Source organism: Loxodonta africana, chromosome 5, assembly GCF_030014295.1.
Source record: "Loxodonta africana isolate mLoxAfr1 chromosome 5, mLoxAfr1.hap2, whole genome shotgun sequence".
NCBI classification, from domain to species: domain Eukaryota; kingdom Metazoa; phylum Chordata; class Mammalia; order Proboscidea; family Elephantidae; genus Loxodonta; species Loxodonta africana.
The window spans coordinates 77,624,919-77,644,662 of NC_087346.1; the positions used below are offsets into that span (position 1 = coordinate 77,624,919).

The 19,744-nt window shown below is 41.8% G+C and overlaps 1 protein-coding gene across 1 annotated transcript in view; it reads right to left on the reverse strand.

Moving 5' to 3' along the window:
- SHROOM3 (shroom family member 3) overlaps positions 1-19,744 on the reverse strand; it is a 44,105-nt gene that overhangs the window by 8,364 nt on the left and 15,997 nt on the right. The window contains exons 3-6 of the mRNA XM_064285685.1: positions 18,160-18,236; positions 13,126-14,031; positions 11,535-12,044; positions 8,185-8,335 (exon numbers count right to left, since the gene is read on the reverse strand). Coding sequence (XP_064141755.1) covers positions 8,185-8,335; positions 11,535-12,044; positions 13,126-14,031; positions 18,160-18,236 — 1,644 coding nt within the window. The remainder of the gene's footprint in view (positions 1-8,184; positions 8,336-11,534; positions 12,045-13,125; positions 14,032-18,159; positions 18,237-19,744) is intronic.

Sequence of the window (19,744 nt, forward strand, 5' to 3'; positions counted from 1 at the left end):
CAGGCTTCTGCTTTTTAAAAGCTAGGATCATATAAGAACATTTCCAGTGTACAGGCTTTGTTATTGTTGGCAGCAGCACATTACTGTTTTTTTTGTTTTTTAATTAAGCTGATTTACCAAGAGATGTCAGGGGCAGTTTCTGTTCCAATGACAGCAATTGGATCAAACCTCCATTCAGTGTTGTGTGGTCCGATCAAAGCAGAAAGATCATGGGGACTTGACTGCCATTTCAAATATTCTCTAGTAAATTCTATGTTGAGAATAGTTCTTACCATTTCCTCTTGGGAAGGCTTGTGACCAGAAAGGTATCATATCTATATTGTATGGTCTCTTGGTTCTGGGTATCAGGATTCTTTGACAACATGCCAGAAACAATATTACGATCTCTAAATTAATCTCCCCTCCAAAAAATGATCTACTTTTTCCTATCTCAGTTGTAACAGTCACCTAGGGCCAGGTACATGGGACTCATTCTTGACATCTTCCTCTCTTCCACCCTCCACCTCTAATCTGTCACCAGGCTCTGCCCATTTTCTTCCTCTGGTTCTAATCTAGCTGTTTCTCAATGCTCCTACCGCACTGCCCTCAGACCTACATCATCCCTTTCCTGGATGGCTGCACTACTCCGAAATGTTCTCCCTTTCTTCTGTCTTACTCCATACACAGCTGCCAAAGATTCTTCTAAAATGCAAATCTGCAATGTCTTTCTGAGCTGTGATTAAACCCTGTGACAAGGACTTCTGATGTTGATCCAAGATGGCATAAACCCACTACAGACTCTCTCTTCTACTGACTACAACTAAAATCACTGGACAAAATACAAAAAGCAACTACTTGAGGGCCCTGAGAGGATAATAATAGGTGGACTGCAGACGGCAGTCAAAACTTGAAGTACGACCTGTAATACAGGTATGTTTCCTTTTTTAATTGAAAAAATTTTTTACTCTATTAGCTTTGACCTGAGGATAGCCCCAGTGCAGAACTGTACAGAGAGTGTGGCAATAAAAGATCTGGAAAAACCCCATCTGTAAGGGCAGAGAACTAGAAAAAGGGCCTCTGTGAGCTGGAAAGTATCAGAGAAATCCTGTTCCCCACCCCACCTCCCTCTTTTCTTCTTCTTCTTTTTCTCCTCTATCTCTCCCCTAAAGGGGGCTCCAGCTGTGGAGGTACACTTCAGCAGTGGTGGCATGGGCACCTAAAAGTCCAAGGAAAAATAATCCTTGTTTCTGGCCAGAGGAACTGGGAAAAGGAGACTCTGTGGTCCAAAGAATGTGAGGGGAATGTGCGTTATTTTTCTGCCTTTCACTGCGGGTGGCCCCAGTCATGCAGAACTACATAGCGGCAGAGATTGTTAAAACACCAGGAGAACCAGTCTTTGTAGTCAGAGGACCAGGAAAAGGGGCCCCAAGGAGCCAGAGAGTATGGGAAAATACTGGAGACAGCTGGAAAACAAGATCCTCTAATTCTGTGTGTGAATTGACATAAGTCTTAGATTCACCGTCAAGCTGACATGCATGGCAAAGACCGAAAACAACACAATAAACGCTCTGAAAACTGAACTGACATTGGAACCACCACCCAGACATGAGATAGACCTGTTGTGTGAACCTAACCAGGTTGACTGCCTCTAAAACGAAAAGAAAACAAAAATCATTATTCTCAGAATCATTTTAACAAGACACAGAGTCTCACAACATAATATCCAAAATGTCTGGGATATAATCCAAAATTACCCAACATTCACACTAGACAAACATGACTAGTTCTCCAGGGAAAAGATAATCAACAGATGCCAACCCTGAGATAACCTAGATGCTGGGATTATCAAGTCCTTTAAAGCAACTATTATAACCATGATGCATAAGGTGAAAGTAAACACTCTAGAAGATGAATGGAAAGATAAAAGTTTTTATCAAGAAACAGAAACTATAAAAAAAAAAACAAAATGGGTGTTTCGGAATGGAAAACTACAATACTTGAAATTAAACAAAGAATCACTGGCAGAATAGAGATGAGAGAAGTCAGTGAACTTGAAGATAGGCTAACAGAAATGATCAATCTGAAGAAGAGAAAGAGATTATAAAAAACAAACACAAACATAAAACAAAAAAACACAGCTTTAGGTACTTGTGGGGCAACATCAAAAGGTCTAACATTTGTGTAAGTGGCATCCCAAAAGGAAAAGAAGAAAAGACTGATGCAGAAAAAATATTTGATGACATAATAGCTGAAAACTGCTCAAATCTGAAGACACGAATTTACAGAATCAAGCTCAGCAAAACCCAAACAGGTTAAAGAAAAAATCTTGAAAGCAATTGCAGGAAACAACACATTGCGTGTAGGGTAACAAATATTTAAATGACCATGCATTTCTCATCAGAAACCGTGGAGGCAAGAAGACAGTGGAACGACATCTTCAAAGTGCTGAAAGAAAAGAAACAGTCAACCTAGAAATCCATACCCAGTAACCATATCCTTCAGAAATGACAGCAGAATAAAGACAGTCTCAGACAAAGGAAAACTGAGAGAATCTGTCATCTGCAGATCTACTCTAAATGAAGGAAGAAGGACAGCAATGGGCAGCTGAGAACAAGCTGGTTGGTAATGATCTCTTGGGGAAAGTCAATTAATTCCAGGGAACAACAGATTCATATTGCCTTCTGAAATATCCCTCTAAGTCCCCAAAGCCAAAGTCTTTTGGCTTTCAGAATAGGGGCATTATGTGATCTGTTTAAGCAGATTTTTGTCTAATTGGTATGGTAAGACTTAGCCAAAATACTTGAAAACTCTAATTATTAAACTGTCTTTAGTTTTTATGCATGTCAGAAGTTTGGACTATTAAAGTATTCCATATTTTCTTATGTATACTTCAGTTTTGAATCCATTATCTAGGGTGTATAAATAGAAAATATGTTAAAGCAGAATGGGTTTTAAATGCTATTTTCAATTTTTAAATATTTATTAATGAATCAGGACTCTAGTTTACATTGACTGAGTTTCATGCCTAGAAATACATCTTAGATTATTAATAACTTTAGATACTAGGCAAACAAATTATTACCTTGCAAAAACTGGTGTAAGGCTACACTCTGTCTTGGCACAATCTTGGGAAATAAACACTAACCAATAGTCTTTTTTTTTATTATCATTAGAAAATGTTGTTATGTACCAGGAAGAGCATTTCACTTTCAACTTCATGTTGCACATATTAATAAATACCTTCAACGACATTATTATTTAAAGCTCACGGTTAAGTGTTATGTCTCCAAAGCAGATATGTAAATATAAGAGAGTTACACTAATTAAAATTCTATTACACATTAATAAACCTGTGTTGCTGTTGTTAGCTGCTGTCGAGTTAATTCTGACTCATTGTGACCTCACGTCTGCAGAGTAGAACTGCTCCCATAGGGTTTTCAAAGCTGTGACCTCTTGGAAGCAAATCACCAGGCCTGTCATCTGAGGCACCTCTGGGTGGGTTTGAGCTGCCATGTACCGTATTTTTACGTAAATTATAAGTATGTTTACATTTATTTGCCCAGGTATTTTTGTAAGCACACTATGCTAATTTTTTTTTTTTTTTTTTTTTACGGCAATGTGTTTAAAAAAGTTGGCATGGCAGGCACTTATAAAAATACCTCTGGCGGGAGGGCAAGGTTGGCATACAAATGTAGAAGGTGCTCGTTATTTGTGTAAAAATACAATAGCCCAGTGCTTAACCTATTTGCACCACGCAGGGGCTCCTGAATAAACTTAGTTTATTAAAAACAAAAGCAGAAGAAAACTCGAAGGGTTCTCCATTGCCACATGACAAGATCTAAATTCTTCAGCACTTCATACAAAGCCCTGTGTGATTTCCATGACCTTCTGGCCCTTTCAGACTTATCTCCCACGGACTGTGACCCTCCTTTGTATATTTTTAAAATTTGGTAATCTTTTATTTAATTGTGCATGAGGTTTTCAACTTATATTCCAAAACATCGAATGACTTGCAGTGTCTTTCTTCAACACACACATACTCCCCATGCTTTTTTGTACCTCTGGGTCTTTCCCCATGCTATTCCCTCTGTCTTGAATGACTTTTCTTCTCTTTCCCTGACTCACTGACCCAATGCTCCTCCAGGAAGCCTTCCCTGACCCCACCCTCTTGGGTTAGGTGCTACTCCTCTGGGCTCTCCTAACACACTGCATGCATTTATCAGAAGATTCATTATGTTGTACTAAAATAACCCATCTCCCTCATTAGTCTATGAGCTCCAGGAGGGTAGAGGCTGTCTTACTCATGTTTGTACTCCCAGGGCCTAGCGCAGTGTTTGGAACTGAGTAGGCAAGTTCTCAACAAGTGCTTATTGAACTGAATTAATTCTCTGCCTAATAGTAATTCCTTATCGTAACTATGAAATAAATTAGTTTTATTTATTCACCTATCTCTTAGAAGAGCTTTCCCCTTCATATGCTAATGTTATTTCTGGCAAACCTATCATCGCAGCTTCATCCCAGACCTCTGTTTTCTTAATATCTTATACTTACATACTGATTTGCCAACCCTCAGGTCCCTTGCAGCCTCAGAAGACGAAATTGAAGGAAGAAGGAACCAAAGGAAATTCTCACTTTTGTTGGGGCCCATATTAACTAAATATCGTATTTTCATCTTTCTACCTCCCTTAAGAGCCAAATAACCCCAAAGGGCAAATAGGTACCCATCCTGGTGCTGTGAGTTACATTTTTCAGGGTGAAGAGAGAAAATAACTGTGAGTTGCTTTCCCTAATAAGTCCCTGATTTAGGACATGAAGGAGGCTGTCTGGTGGCACAACGGTTAAAGCACTTGACTGCTAACTAACCACCAGTGGCTCCTCAGGAGAAAGATGTGGCAGTCTGTTTCCATAAAGATTTACTGCCTTGGAAACCCAATGGGGTCACTATGAGTCGGAATTGACTCAATGGCAGTGGGTTGTAGGAAATGAAGAGTCATCTAGCCTTGCTAGCAGCAAGGTGACTTCGTATCAAACATCTTATCACGGAAGATATCAGATGCCACAAATATCTGCGTATTTATGTGATATCACCTTGACTGTCTCCCTAGTTAAGGACACTAAAACCAAAAAATCTGTTGCCATTGAGTCGATTCTGATTCATAGAGACCCTACAGGACAGAGCAGAACTGCCCCATAGGGTTTCCAACGAGCAGCTGGTGGATTCGAACTGCTGACATTTTGGTTAGCAGCTAAGCTCTTAACCACTGTGCTACCAGGGCTCCTAGTTAAGGATAAGATATGATAATGGTGCTATATTAGAACTTACACTTTGAAAAGTACTTTAACCTACATTAGCTAATTTGGTTTAAGAATCCTTGGGTGGTGCAAGCAATTAACATGCTCAGTTGCTAACTGAAAAATCCACCCAGAGGTGTCACAGAAGAAAGGGCTGGCAATCTACTTCCAAAAAAATCAGCCATTGAAAAGTCAGTGAAGCACAGTTCTACTCTGACGCACATGGAGTCACCATGAGTTGGAGGTGACTCAAGGGGAAGGGTAAACTGGGAATTTGATTGCCCCCACAAACCAGCATGTGAGGGATCATCATCACTTTCATTTTACAAAGAAAACTGAGGACAAAGAAAGATCAAGCTACTTGCTTAACTTCATTCAAATCCAGATTTTTTTCCCTCCTGATTTCTAATCTTTCTGTGGCAGCACTCTTGGTATTATTCTTTAGTTAAATAGCAAAATTCGACTTGGGAGTTTTATAATTTAATTCAACAAACATTAATGAGTACATGCTGTGTGTTAGGCCTGGGTTACGTGACCCTGTCCATTTGCTTCCTCTGTGTCTAGCATGTCCTCTCTGCAGTGCCCTTTCTCACCTGCCCCTGAGTGTACTTCTGCTTTCTGAAGCCTGTTACTATGTAAAAAGGCACGGCACATGGCTGGAGACTTCTCAGGCCCCAAATCACTGACACTGCTACTCTTAATAGTTTTGGTTTGAGATTAAGGATATTAATTTCAAACTCTGGCTCTGGTTAGTTATACCGAGAGGACCTCGATTTTAGCTCAGTTCCCAGGGCAGCAAAGTTTCATGGCAGCTGACCCGGAAGCAATTTTCAACAGGCTCTGGAATCAGACAGTTGTAAATTTAAATTCTGACTTTATCTCCTACTAGCTGTATGATTCCAGGCAAATTACTTAAGTCCTCAGAGGGGTTTTCTGTGAAATAAAGAAAATACTACAGTAGTATGTAAAAAACGTAGCCAACACCTAGAACATAACAACTGTTCGATAAACTGTTCGAAAATACCTAATGTTATTTACAGTGAAGATTAATTACTAAACCTCTATTTCTTCAATTCTCAGGCTAAAAATATTTTTCACCATATAATCCTCAGAGTAAGAGGGTGATAATGAAGGAAAAGCACTTAAAAAATAAAATTAAGACAGCGAATAAAATGTACTAAGTCATGTGCCACACTGCTACTGTAAAGCTACATGTAAAAAATAAAACAATGACAACAAAAAACTCTGTATAAAGTATTTAGTTAAAGATGTCACGGCAACCTGGTACCTGTGATGGTATTTATACAGCCCTCTCTTCGGGATGGGGGGGCCCCGGGTGATGTGAATGGTTAACGCATTTGGCTACTAACTGAAAGGTTGGAGGTTCACGTTTACCCAAAGTCACCTCAGAAGAAAGGCCTGGCGACTTACTTCTGAAAAACCAGCCAGTGAAAACCCTATGGAGCAAGGTGGTCTTACTTGTAATCAAAGGACTCAATGTGGGCGCTCAGCACTGCTGGGGTAGGGATATGTCAGGAGACGTGGTGTGAAGCAGGTGTTTAAATGTGATAACTTTTGGCCAGAAGTGAGTGTGTTACTATGGCAGCTACATCAGCATGTCAGCCATGCCCTTTGAGCACACAGAGCTGGAACAGCAGGAGGGAAAAGAACACCACTTAGACAGGTGCTCCTAAAAACTCTAAAGTCTCTCCTGCCCCATTACGCCCTACTCTTAGGTTCTATACGTTGTGGCCTCATCCCAACAGTTAAACAAGAGGACTTAGAAGTCATATTGCAGAATAAATGAAATACAATCACACAAGAAAGTTTCATCTCGATTCAGTACCACCTAAAATGACTTGTATTCCAGGCTCAACAAGAGCCAAGCTTTAACGAAGGGCCCTTTTTCGGCGTGCACGCCTGGGTTTGTGAAGAGCTGTAAGCACAGTGGAAGGCAGCCCTGTACGGAAAATGGCATGGCAAGAGCTTTCTCCCCTGCAGACACAGCTGGGCTTAGATCTCTATGGCATGTGGGAGACAGCAGTAGTGTCACGGTCATTTTCTAAATGTTGAACATTTAAAATTTCTATAGGAGTATCAAATGCTAAAAAACTAAATTCCAGCATTGCATTTTCAAGCTATTCACTGGGCTACTGCAAAGAGGATTGGAGAACTTAAAGGTTAATATCACTTCCATTCAGAAGTACCTTTTGATAACTGCTGTTTCCTTAAACTAAGTTTCTAGATTTTCTGGTTTTCCTTCTGACCATGAAACATGAACTGAGAATCATACAGACCCTTGGCATTGGCTGTTCAGCTACAGAGAACAGTGTCAGGATCCCAGTGCTGGGTGGACCTGGGTTCTAGTCCCAACTATAAGACTTTTAGGAAGTAACAGTCTCTCTAAGCTTCACTTTCATCATTATAAATGAAAATGACAGCAGCTCACCTGCCCTGCCTACAGATAGGAGAGCTGTGAGGAAATTGTTCAAAGTGCCATGCAAATCCAAAGTATAATGGTTTTGGCTAGGTCTGGTGATACAGCTGGTGGTATAGTGGTTAAGAGTTTGGCTGCTAACCAAAAGGCGGCTCGAATCCACCAGGTGCTCCTTGGAAACCCTGTGGGGCAGTTCTACTCTGTCCTACAGAGTCATGATCAGTTGGAACTGACTAGATGGCAATGGGTTTAGTTTTTGTTTTGGGCTGGTGATGCAGTGGGCCCCTTCCTCTCCTGCCTTAAAGGTACAGTAACTATTCTAATTACAAGGGCCTTGACTATATTTCTGGAAAAGTAGAACAAAGAGACCCCCATTCTTTGCTTACCTTCTTTTCATTGACATCTGCCTGCTCCTCTTCGGGCCTTGACTATATTTCTGGAAAAGTAGAACAAAGAGACCCCCATTCTTTGCTTACCTTCTTTTCATTGACATCTGCCTGCTCCTCTTCCTCATTCACCTCTTCTGGCATATCTTTGATTTTGTTCAGAAGCTCAGCCTTGGGGGCAGACACACTGTAGTAAGCAGGACAGTTCACCAACATGCCCACTGCTTCCTTTTCTTCACTCCTGGACCATAAAGAACAAAAAGTATAGTCACACATAGCACATATCAGGAGCTTTATTATACTGCAGATGTCTGCCTATTCAAAAATGTGTAAAAAAAATTCCATTAAATTTCTTTCCCAAAAATTAGGATGAATTAACTAATGTATTTACTAATGAGTGATTACTAGGTATAGGGTCCTTGAAGCCAGGCAAATTTGGGATGGAAAACCACCAAAAGCAGCATGAAGACTGAGTGGGAGTCAGGACTGTGAACCTGCCAGTTGCCTCTGCATGTTGCTCCTTTTGTGATAAATGGAAGAACGATGCTGATCTTCTATTTAGAGAAAGGCAATGGGGAGCCATGATTTTATCAATGTAAAAGGATTTTCATGGTGCTACACAAGTCTCCAGTTTTAGGTTAATCATTTCCCGCTCTTCCATGGTTACCCATAATCTTTCTGATGTCTACTGTACTGTTGCTTACACACTTAGGAAATTTTCTTCTTGAGTAAGCCTGATACCCCATATTAGCCTGGGAAAGTTGGAGCTTGCTGTTCAAACTGAATTAAGACAAAACAGAAAATCTACTCACTGATTATACAGCAGGGGGATTTCAATGCTGGAGAATAAACTAGGAATTCAGAAATCTGACATCTAGTGCTCGCTGTTCTATGGTAATCAAGCAGCCTTTCAGACTCCAGTGCAGATCCTATGCACTGAAAAAATAATTCTACGAGTGTAAGTTATGTACTCTTGGAGAGGTATTTCAATTATTCTGTATTGTGATATTATATAACATTGGTTGGGTTTTAGCTCATCATTTTACTATGGTATAAAACCAAAAAAACTCAAACTCATTGCCATCGAGTTGATTCTAACTCACAGTGACCCTGTAGGACAGAGTAGAACTGCCCCATGGGGTTTCCGAGGAGCGGACAAGCTTTTTAATCACTGTGCCACCAGGGCTCCGTGGTATAAAGAACTACAAAAAAGTCATCTTTACTCTTTTCCTGCTTGATGAGGGCTACCCTAAGCAAAATAAACACTGATTTATTCTTATCATGGCTAGTTTATATACAAGGAGCCCTGGGGGTGCAATGGTTAAAGGATTCAGCTCCTAACCCAAAGTTCAGCAGTTTAAATCTACCAGCAGTTTTGTGGGAGAGAAGACCTGGCGACCTGCCTATAAAGATTTTAGCCTAGGAAACCCTATGGGGCAGTTCTAATCTGACCTATAGGGTCATTATGAGTCAGAACTGACTTGATGGCACACAATAACAACAGTTTACATATAATAAAACATTTGCCATTTCGACATTTTTTACACACACAATTTAGTGACGTTAATTACATTCATCGTGCTGTGCAACCATCCCCAGTATCCCTTTCCAAATTTTTCTATCACCTTTAACATAAGCTCAGTGAGATTTTCTTTTGATGCAGTTGATTGAAAAAGAAAAAGTTTTCTGGTGCGTATGTACGTAAATATATATATATATGTTTTTTTTTCTTTCAGATATATTCATTACATTGAAAATGGGCTTCTCAGGCATTTACTTAACTAAATCCCACGATGGTTACTTGCTGACAATCTCAGGCACAGCAAGACACTGCTCACGTGTGCCAGAAGATGGCGCATGTCATCCTTTTGGGAATTCCTCAGGAAGGTCTTGGTGCTGCAAAAGCTACATGAGCCTTTCTCTTCTAAATGGGCTGCGACGTATGCTCTCAGTAACGCTAGGAAATACTTCTCTAAGGATTCATTTGTAAATGACTTCAGTCCTTCTCTAGTGGTCAGAGAATAGAATGAAGTGAACAAAACTCCCTAACTTTGGCCATACTACAACTGACTAGCACACCCTGTGGTACCCCGTCAGTTGCCTTGCACACCACAGTTGCTCAGTAAATGTCTGCTAAACATTTGAACATGGATAAGTCACTTCACCTTCATTGGCCCCTGTTTCTTCACTGGAAGAAGAAGAGATGGACAAGGTGACTGTTAAGGCCTTTTGCTGCAAGGAGAGCCTCTGATAACACACCAAGTAGCTTATAGGTACTCTATAAGCCCCCAAGACAAAACAAAGCATGGTGTTCCTGTTAGTAATCTAGCTAGGATCAGTTGGAAATTTCTAAAGTGTAAGCCTACATTTGGGTGAAATGCCCTGTTTTTATTTAGTCTGGAAGTCACTAACTGCTGAGTTCCAGTTTGTCAATCCATACAGTTTTCACTGAAGATTAAAAAGAAAATAAAACCACTCTAAATCTTTCCCACAGTAGTCTTTTAAGGAGATCAAACATGCAAGAGAACATTGCAGTAACCCAGAAGAAATCAGAAGAATGAGAAACAGGCTGCTCGCGGTTCTTTCACTCGCCTGTGGCTGGGTGCTGGGATGTGTGCTCCCTAACAGTGAACACCCACTGCTCAGGGAACTTTAGAACAGAGGCTCATGGGCTGATAAAGCCATTCTCGACTTTCAGGTTTGAGCAAACACCCACCTTAACTCCTCAAATTTGAATGTCAGTGTAGTAAGTAAATCTATTTCTTTGGACTCTCATTTTTTCTACAAAGCCCATGTTGAAACTCAGCCATGGGGAAGCCTAGCATGCTCACCACTTGCTCTTACTCCTTTCTAAGCACCCCTGTAGGGCTCTATGCAAGGGTAAATCTTTGATAGGGTGGACAATTCCATGTTTGCTGAGCTGGGGGAGTGAGGGGAGGTAGCAATGTGTAATTATCAAGAGAGCAGGCACAGCGTCAGTGAGGCTGAGTTCACATCCAGGCATGTTACATGTTGATTGGGCATGGTCCTTCATTTCTCTGTGCTTCAGTTTCCTTACTTTTAAATGGAGATAATATTGGCAGTTACCCCAGGAGGTTCTTGTGAAGATTAAATGAGATAGTGTTTATATAAAGAAATTAATACAATGCTTGATACACAAAACATGAACAGGTATTTATGGGAATTATTATTACTACTGCTATTATTTTTGTTGTTGTCAAGTGCCTGGTAACTCAGAGGGTCAGTCTGTCCCATATCCTACTTCCCAGCTTAAAGTCATTCCCCTAAGGTTGAGACGTAACGTCACTCCTGGGTTAGGATCTGTGGAAGTCCAGAAACATCTGGAAGGAGTCCTAGGCTTACACTGTCCTCATGGAAGGAACTCAACTTTAAGTCTCTTTGGGGACATTATCAGGAATCTAGGTGTTATCAGGACTTACCTCTTGTCTTCGCATCCTGGGCAGCTGATAGCTCTCTCCACAGCTTTCCTCTTTATGCCATTTTCCTTCATCAAGTTAACATCTCGGGGAAACAAACCTTCCATCAGGTCCATAGTTGTCATCATTCTGGAGTCTGGATCCAAAATGTCTGCCAGAGATTTGTCTTGGTGGACAATTTCCTTGGCTAGAGCCTCTGTTCTGATGTCCTCAGAGGTCTTCTGGGGACCAGCACTGACTTTCTTTTCTAAACCCTGAGTTCCACTAACTGGATCGCAGATGAGGCTTTGGGTCTGGATGAGAGGTGGCTGCCCCGGACTTGGCTGCTTGCCAAGAGACCCAGCCAGCTGGAGCTGGTCACCCATGATGGAGGCCGGGTTGGCCTCGTTGGCCTCTGAAGCCTTGATAGAAGCTTGGGGTCTAGAAGTCAGGATCTGACTATCCACCAAATGGGCTGCACCAGGCACTGGTCTTTCTCTTACAGTCAACACCTTGGAAAATTTGCTAGAGGAGCTGGGGATATAAAAAAACATGAGTAGTAAGAAAAGAGTCAACAGAAGGATAAAGATGAGAGGGTGGAAGAAGACTGAGGGAGAAGCTTCCCACATTAGGTGCGAGGTATCTCTGAGGTTATTATTCCCAAAGAACCATAAGGTCCTAAAGGGTCTTCTCCTGAGCTAGTAGGTAGTCACAGGAAGGCTATGTAACTTCTAGGAGGGCTGGATTCAGTAGGAATTCAGTTTTGGTGAATGTTGCTGTCAAATTCTTCAGCTTTCTGAAATGTCTAGGCGAACAGAGGACAGCGATAGTCACTCTTGCAGTGTTTAGATGAAGCTAACACAAAGGTGATGTCAGGCAATGTTTCTTTTTTTTTTTTTTGGTGTGACAAATCACTTGCCCTAGGGAGTACGTGTTGGGAAATGCTTCTTCCCCATTCTTCTGGCTTCAAGATTTTCCCTAAACATTGCTAACCTTGAGCTCTATTCATTTTATGGACATTGGGTGATTTTGGAAAGAGAAGCTGACCATTTGATGCCCAGCCTCTTTGCTTTCTTTTAAGAGTGAGGCAGCCTCCAGGCTGTATATTTCCCAGGTGCAGCTTCCACAGCCCATCCTGTGACTAAGGAGGTAAACCCCTTTAATGTTGAGGTTCAGTATAGGGAAGCTCACTTACACTCAGATATAAGCTACATTCTCCACTATCAGCTCTATCAGTAAAAGAGTGGTATTTTTGTCTTCCAAATGCCTTCTTTTTTCTTAACTGATTCAGAACTTGGGTGAGGAAGAGGGATGCTATTTATTTGGACTCCTTGAGCGTCTCATATCCCTAAGAAATGAAATGTGCCTCTTTGGAGTTTGGCTTTCATGTTCATTACTCTCACTCTTTAGTACCGAAAGACCACTAGTATGACTACCACCGAAGATAAATAAGGGAAATAGTCTGGCCAGTTTCATGAGCTAGGCTTGTACAGGCTCTCCTGGGCTCAAAATAAGGATCTGGGAAGCCTGGAGCTTGAACACCTCCTGTTACATGAGTGAGGGAAACCCTTCTGCTCCTGCTGGAGGCTGCCCTACCCAGCGTCCGCTCACTCACCTGGTGTGGGGATCCCCATAAGCTTCGCTGTCCAGCTGTGTCTCAAACACAGCTTGGGGAGGGGGTGGAGGAAAGTCATCCAAGCTATTCACCGGGGATTCCAGGCTCATTGGAGGAGGTGGGGGTGGGGGAAGAGCTTCAAATGTGGGGCTGGAAGTGACAATGGGCTTCAAGTCCTTCACAAACACTTCATCGTCATAATCCTCCCGAGGTGGTGGGGAGGCCTGCAGGGCTGACTCAGATATTCGGAGGGAGATCCTCCCTGGACTGCTTGGGGCCCCGACAGGCATGTCTGTGTCAGAAGTGCTGCTTGAACTTGGAACACTCTGCTGTTTTTTATAGTGCTTCAGGTTTACAAGCTCCCGCGACAAGGATTCCTCAGGAAGGCTGTTCTCTCGGACTACGTAGGCCCATTTCACTCGAAGGGGAGGAGGCCTCTGAGGCACTGACAACTTCCTCATCCCCTCCTCTATACCATTCTCTGCGCTGCTGGATTCAGGGCATCTGGGACTTGGAGGCTGGGTCAGGCTGGGACCGTTGCTTCTGGGGGTTATTGCAGGGGTGCAGGGGGAAAGAGGCCGTCGCCCTGCCTGACTGTCCTTCCCAGCCAGTTGGTCGGCCGCGGCCTGTGAGCAGTAGATGGAGGGCACGGTGCAAGGCACAGAAGAGCTGACTGGGGTCAGTGGTCCCATCCTGGTGTCTGTGAGATGGCCTGGCATTCCTGCTGGCAATGGCCTGGGGCAAGGTGTCCTGCTGGCTAGTCTCTGAGGATCCAGGGTTCCAGGACATTCGCTGGGAACTGAGGGGCCACCAATTGCTCTGCAGCCTCCACCACTCCAACGAGGGCTAGGATGGTGTATGAATGACGGCCCCTCTTCATGCCCTCTTTCGGAACAACTGAGTGACCTGGGGCAGGATACAAGTGTGAGAGTCAGCCGAAGGACCATTATATGGATGATAAGTGTATTTAGTGGGAAGCAGGATGACCCCCCCTCCAGGTTTAAACAAAATACAGTCATACGCTGCATAACATCCCTTCAGGCAACACCCAACCACATATATGTCTGTGGTCCCAACCGCCATGAAGCCTCTCATGTTAAAATTCAAGGTACATACAATGGCGTGCTACTTTGCCACTCAAATCAAAGCATTATTATGACTGTATTATTATGTTATAGATATTACAGTGTATCTGGAAGTGTTTCTTTAATGTTTTTTATGCATAGAAAGTTACACTATATACAAACATTTGACTGACGTTAGGTACCAACCGTACCTAACTGTTCTGACATACAAATCTGACTTAAAGGTAGAAGTAGGAATGGAACTCGTTTGTAATCTGGGGACTGCCTGTGTGTAATATGGTTTTCGCATAACGTCCTATTTCACAGAATGTATTGTGGATGTTAAGTGACACCTGACTGTATTAGACTGGCAGAAGCTCCTACAGCGAAGTGTCACATGGAAAACCTGGGTTCACAAAGTACCGCCTTTTATTAACCCTCTCTTACCACTCTTGCCTCCCACACACATCACCCTCATAAGGCAGCTTCTGAAGACCAGACCAGACCCATTGCTGTTGAGTCAATTCTGACCCACACTGACGCTACGTGTTATACAGCAGAATTGCTCCATAGGTTTTCTTGGCTGTAATCTTCATGGAAGCAGACCACCAGGCCGTTCTAACACGGTGCCACTGGACGGGTTAGAACCGCCAACTTTAGGTTAGTAATTGATGGCAAACCATTTGTACCACCCAGGGCCCTTCTTTTGAGGACAGACTTCAGGGTACAAAAGGAAACAAGTAGATACATCTTTTCAGCTCCTTTTAGGACTTCTTTGAGAAAGAGCTCCTGGCTAACTTGCTCTGGATAAAAACAATGCTACCTCATTCCTCTCCCAGTGTGATGCCCAGGGGAAGGTCTGATTGGAAAGCATGTCATGAGCTGCAGAACTTGAAGGTTTTATTTACAATTTCTCTCAGCCTCCTAGTGTTTTTATTTCTTAAAAGGAAAAGTAAAAAGGAAAGCAAAGATCTTGCCTAAGGAGCTAATAAACAGTTACCTCTGGAGAAAGAGATGGACTATAGCGAGCAAATATAGTTCCATCGTGATTTAAACTACGTCCTCTAGGCTTCAAGGAAAAACCCAACAGCTTTCAATATTTTTGTTATTGTGTTCCAAAAGCAAAAAAGAAGAACAAGGCAAACAAAACAAGGCTGTGGCACTGCCTGCCTGCTATGCAAGCGGTTATGTGAGGATAAAAACCTCCAGCAGAGCCACCTTCATTTATAAATTCCTTATCTGTAGTTCCCTGATTGGCTGTGTAAGCCAAACTGGAGAGCAGATGGCACCTTTCATTTCACAGGTCTGGCTCCTCAAAGGGAACTGTGACTCAGTCCCGAGTCAGAGCAAACAGCAGAGCCTGCCACAGTCATCAGAGCGCCAGGAAAGGAGACAGCAAAAAACCAAATTAGCTCCTCTCAGATCTTCATTTGTTCTTTATTATAAATGCAGATGGTTGAAAAAAGGGCCCTAGCTCTCTCAGATGCAACATCCTCCCCTCCCATCAAAGATGCTTTTCATTCAGAGACTGTTTCTTTACCAGGACCCCCTCAATGCTCTTCTTAGTGGCCTCCCAAATGTAAACATCAGAGGATAGAGGCCAGAGAGTCTTTACTTCCAGGTCTCATTCCTTTTGGTATCCCCAGCACCTGGCACCCTCTCAATAAATGTTTGTGAATAAAGGATGTCTCTTCTGCCCTTCTGCTCTTCAGACTATAGGGTATGAACACTTTAAAACTCAGCATCCTTTAACAGGATGTGCCTGGGTGGTGCAAACAGTTTGGCACTCCGCTGCTTAGGGGACATGGAATAAACTGGAATCTGATGTTTTTCCGACTAATTCAGGTATATTCATTTTATTTATTATACATATATCCTGAGGCTTTTTAAAAAGAACTGGTATCACTAAAACATACAATAAAATAATATACAGTTATCCCTTTAAAGATCCAGCTCAATAAACTTTTATGAAACGTATTATGGATTGAATTGTGTTCCCCCAAAATATATGTATTAGTGTTAGGTGTGTCTTGAGTCAATCAATCTCTTTTGAGACATAAAGGGAGCAGATTAAGCAAGGAAGCACACAGCTGGGGGAAGACAGATGCCATGCCACATGAAGATCACCAAGGAGCTGAGGAACAGAAGACGAAAGCAGACAAGCACCTTCTCCTAGAGCAGACAGAGAGAAAAAGACTTCTAGAACTGGTACCCCAAATTTGGACTTCTAGCCTCTGAACTGTGAAAAAATAAGCTTCTGTTTGTTAAAACACCCACTTGTGGTATTTCTGTTATAACAGCACTAGCTAACTAAGACAAGATGTTTTTAGGTTATGTTTGATATTCTCAGTTTAGTTTCTTAGTTTACAGGAACCATACTAAAATTGTCTATTTTTGAAAGTAGTACTTAAATGCTTACTTTGGTTGAGAATGCTTCTCCATGGTGATTACTTTGTGTTGTTTTAGGCACAAAGAATAGGGTAAAAAAGATTTTGTTCCAGTCCATTTTATAACGTGTCAGAGAGGCTCGCACAAAGTCTGCTGACATGTATCCAGGTATTCTAATCTGACCCTCGGCCTCAGACCAGTCCTCTTTTAGCAGTGCTATATCTCACTGTTATTTTTTCCTAGTCTCTCAGTGCTTTGAACCAGTTCCTTCTGGTTCAAACCCCTGCTGAGAATTTGCATTTCCACCCCAGATACACTGAATCAATATACATTTTAACAAGATCCCCAGGTGATCCAGGCCCAGCCAAGGAACATGGATCCTTCACAGGAAGACCAAAGCTACTGTGTATAATAAATTTTGAGAATCACTACAGCTACTAGTGGTTCTCAGAATTGGTCTCTAACCAGCAGCATTACCCCTGGGAACTTGTTAGATATGTAGATTCTCAACAGGGTTCAAACCTGAAGGAGCTGGTTCAAAGCCCTGTTGTCTCCAGCTTTTAGTTAAAGCACCCAAAGCTAACCAAATTCCTCAGCCTCACCTTGAATACTTCCTTCACATTAGGTACAGCTGCAGCAGTAGCAGGGGGATGAAATTAATCATGGCTGAGGCATCAAGAATAACCGTGAAGGCTGCTCTTGGCAGTAAATTAGGTAACCTAACACCCACTTCCTGACCACATGGACAGCACCTAAGTGACAGTGTTAGTTTGAGTTACTGTGAAGGTGAATAAATACAGAGAAACAATACCTGGAGTAAACATAAGAAAACTTAAAGGAACTAGCTTGAAAAGGCATGTGTTATCATTAATAACGAGATTATAGTAGTTAATAAGGGTACAATATGATAATATGTATAATATAATGCTGCAGGCATGTGGTTCTGGTGACACTCTTTGGAAATTTCTACTTATTAAGATCCACGTGAACAGTTCGAAATTTCCAATTCCAGAAAGTTGTCCATTATAATTTTCCACCTAGGATAAATGATTTTGATGGTAAATTTTTTTTTTTAATGACTTTCCTGCTACTTTCTATACTTAAGTGTCTAGACATTATGATTTTGAACTTTATTTTTCACTTCAGATACTTCCTGTGAGCTTGTCTTCCTCCGTGAAGCTGTTTATGGCACGCTCTTTCTTTCTCTAGCACTTTAACCACTTTAATCCTTCGGGCACAGAACTGGAAGAGACCAGCCACCCTAGAGAGGCTGCTTGTGTGAGAGCCACAGATGTGTTTGAGAAGAGCATCTCCGTTACTTACTCTGATGTCAACACTCTGTAGAAGTTCACCCATTTCCTCCAGTAGCACACATTTAGAATCTATTCTGAATAAATACCATTCTTAGAAAAAGTCATTTAAAAATACGAAATAAAAAGTTCCCCACAGACTACGAACTGAAAAAGGCAGCACACAACACTATGCAACGTTATAATACCACATTTCATGTACAGAAGTACAGAAACAGTTTAACTTTAGCCATGTTCATAAAGCAGAGCGCTTCATAAATACGTACCCATACCTAGATCCAGGGCCAGCCAAGGAGCGTGGATCCTTCACAAGAATACCAAAGCTACTGCTGTCCCCTAAAAGCATATCCTTGAAACACAAGAAAGGGACATCATTACTACCAACAAACCAAACCCAAACCCACTGCTGTCAAATCAAACTACCCCATAGGGTTTCCTAGGCTGTAAATCCTTATGAAGCAGACTGCCACATCTTTCTCCCATAGAGTGGCTGGTGGGTTCAAACTGCCAGCCTTTTGGTTAGCAGCTGAGAGCTTTAACCACTGTACCACCAGGGCTCCCCCACCAACAAACGGGCATTTAAATTTACCAAGGAAAGAAAGGCAGAAAGGAGGAGCATTTAGTGAACACCTACTATTGCCAGGCACCATGGCGGTACTTTTCCATACCTTCTCATTTAATTCGTAAAGCCCCAGGAAATACTATTAACCTCACTGCACAACAAATGGCAGAGTCAAGATTTGAACCCTGGTCTGCCTCACCAGGTGCCTCTCCAAGCAAGGCTTCCTAAGAGATGTCAGATAATGACTATCTCCAGAGTTCAAAACAAACATTATACTTGAAATACGATGATGACAATGAACTCAAAGGGCCAAGCTTTTGAAATGGCAATTGGGAAATACAGGAGATAACAGCAAAAGGAGAGTACGCTGAATTTAGCAAAAATCTCAAATGGTCTAAATTGTAATTAGAGAAGATATGAAATGGTTTGCAATTACCTGTTGCCATTGAGTCAATTCTGACTCATAGAGATCCTACAGGGCAGACTAAAACTGCCCCATAGGGTTCCATGCAGCAGCTGGTGGATTTGAATTGATGTTTTGGTTAGCAGTCGAGCTCTTAATCACTGTGCCACCAGAGCCCAAAAGCTTACGCCCAATATATAATCCTTAATCTTAGTATTTTATTTCACCATGTACCCTGCCCAAAAGGCTAGCATGCTTTTCACTCCTTTTCTCATTTTTTTGCCCAGTCAGTGGTAAAGGTACTAATAAACAACAAAAAGAGCCAAAGATAGGCTGGCAAAGAAAAAAGTTATTTGGTAATTATAAAAAAAAAAAAGACTGACTATGCGCCAGACACTGTGCTAAGTAATTTACAATCCACAAATTATGTACCTGGAATTGTATTAGCATTTTATATTTCTTTTGTAATTTAATCTTTATAACTACTGGGGTGGGGTGGGGAAGGGGAGGTAGAAAGTAAATGAAGCTCAAAGAGGTTAAGTATCTATCTTGCCCACAGTTAAATAGTGGAGAAGCTAGGATTCAAAGCCCAATATCTTTCCACAGAGTCGTAACAGGTTGAGTGGAGGCTGGCTGAATGCAATTAGACTTGAATGCTTCGAAAAGAAAAAAAAAAAAAAAGAATTCCATGTGTCTCCATTTGCTCAAATATTGTTGTTAGGCAACGGGAATTCTTGCTCTTCATGAAACCTTAAGATTCCTTGAAAGTCTTTTCCCATCCCACTCTTTGCTGACATGAATGTGTGTCTTTGCCAATACAGTAATTAATTGGAAAAGCCTCCAGGCCCCACCTGAGCCTCAAAACCAGTTAAGTTTAAATGTATTTTCCTAT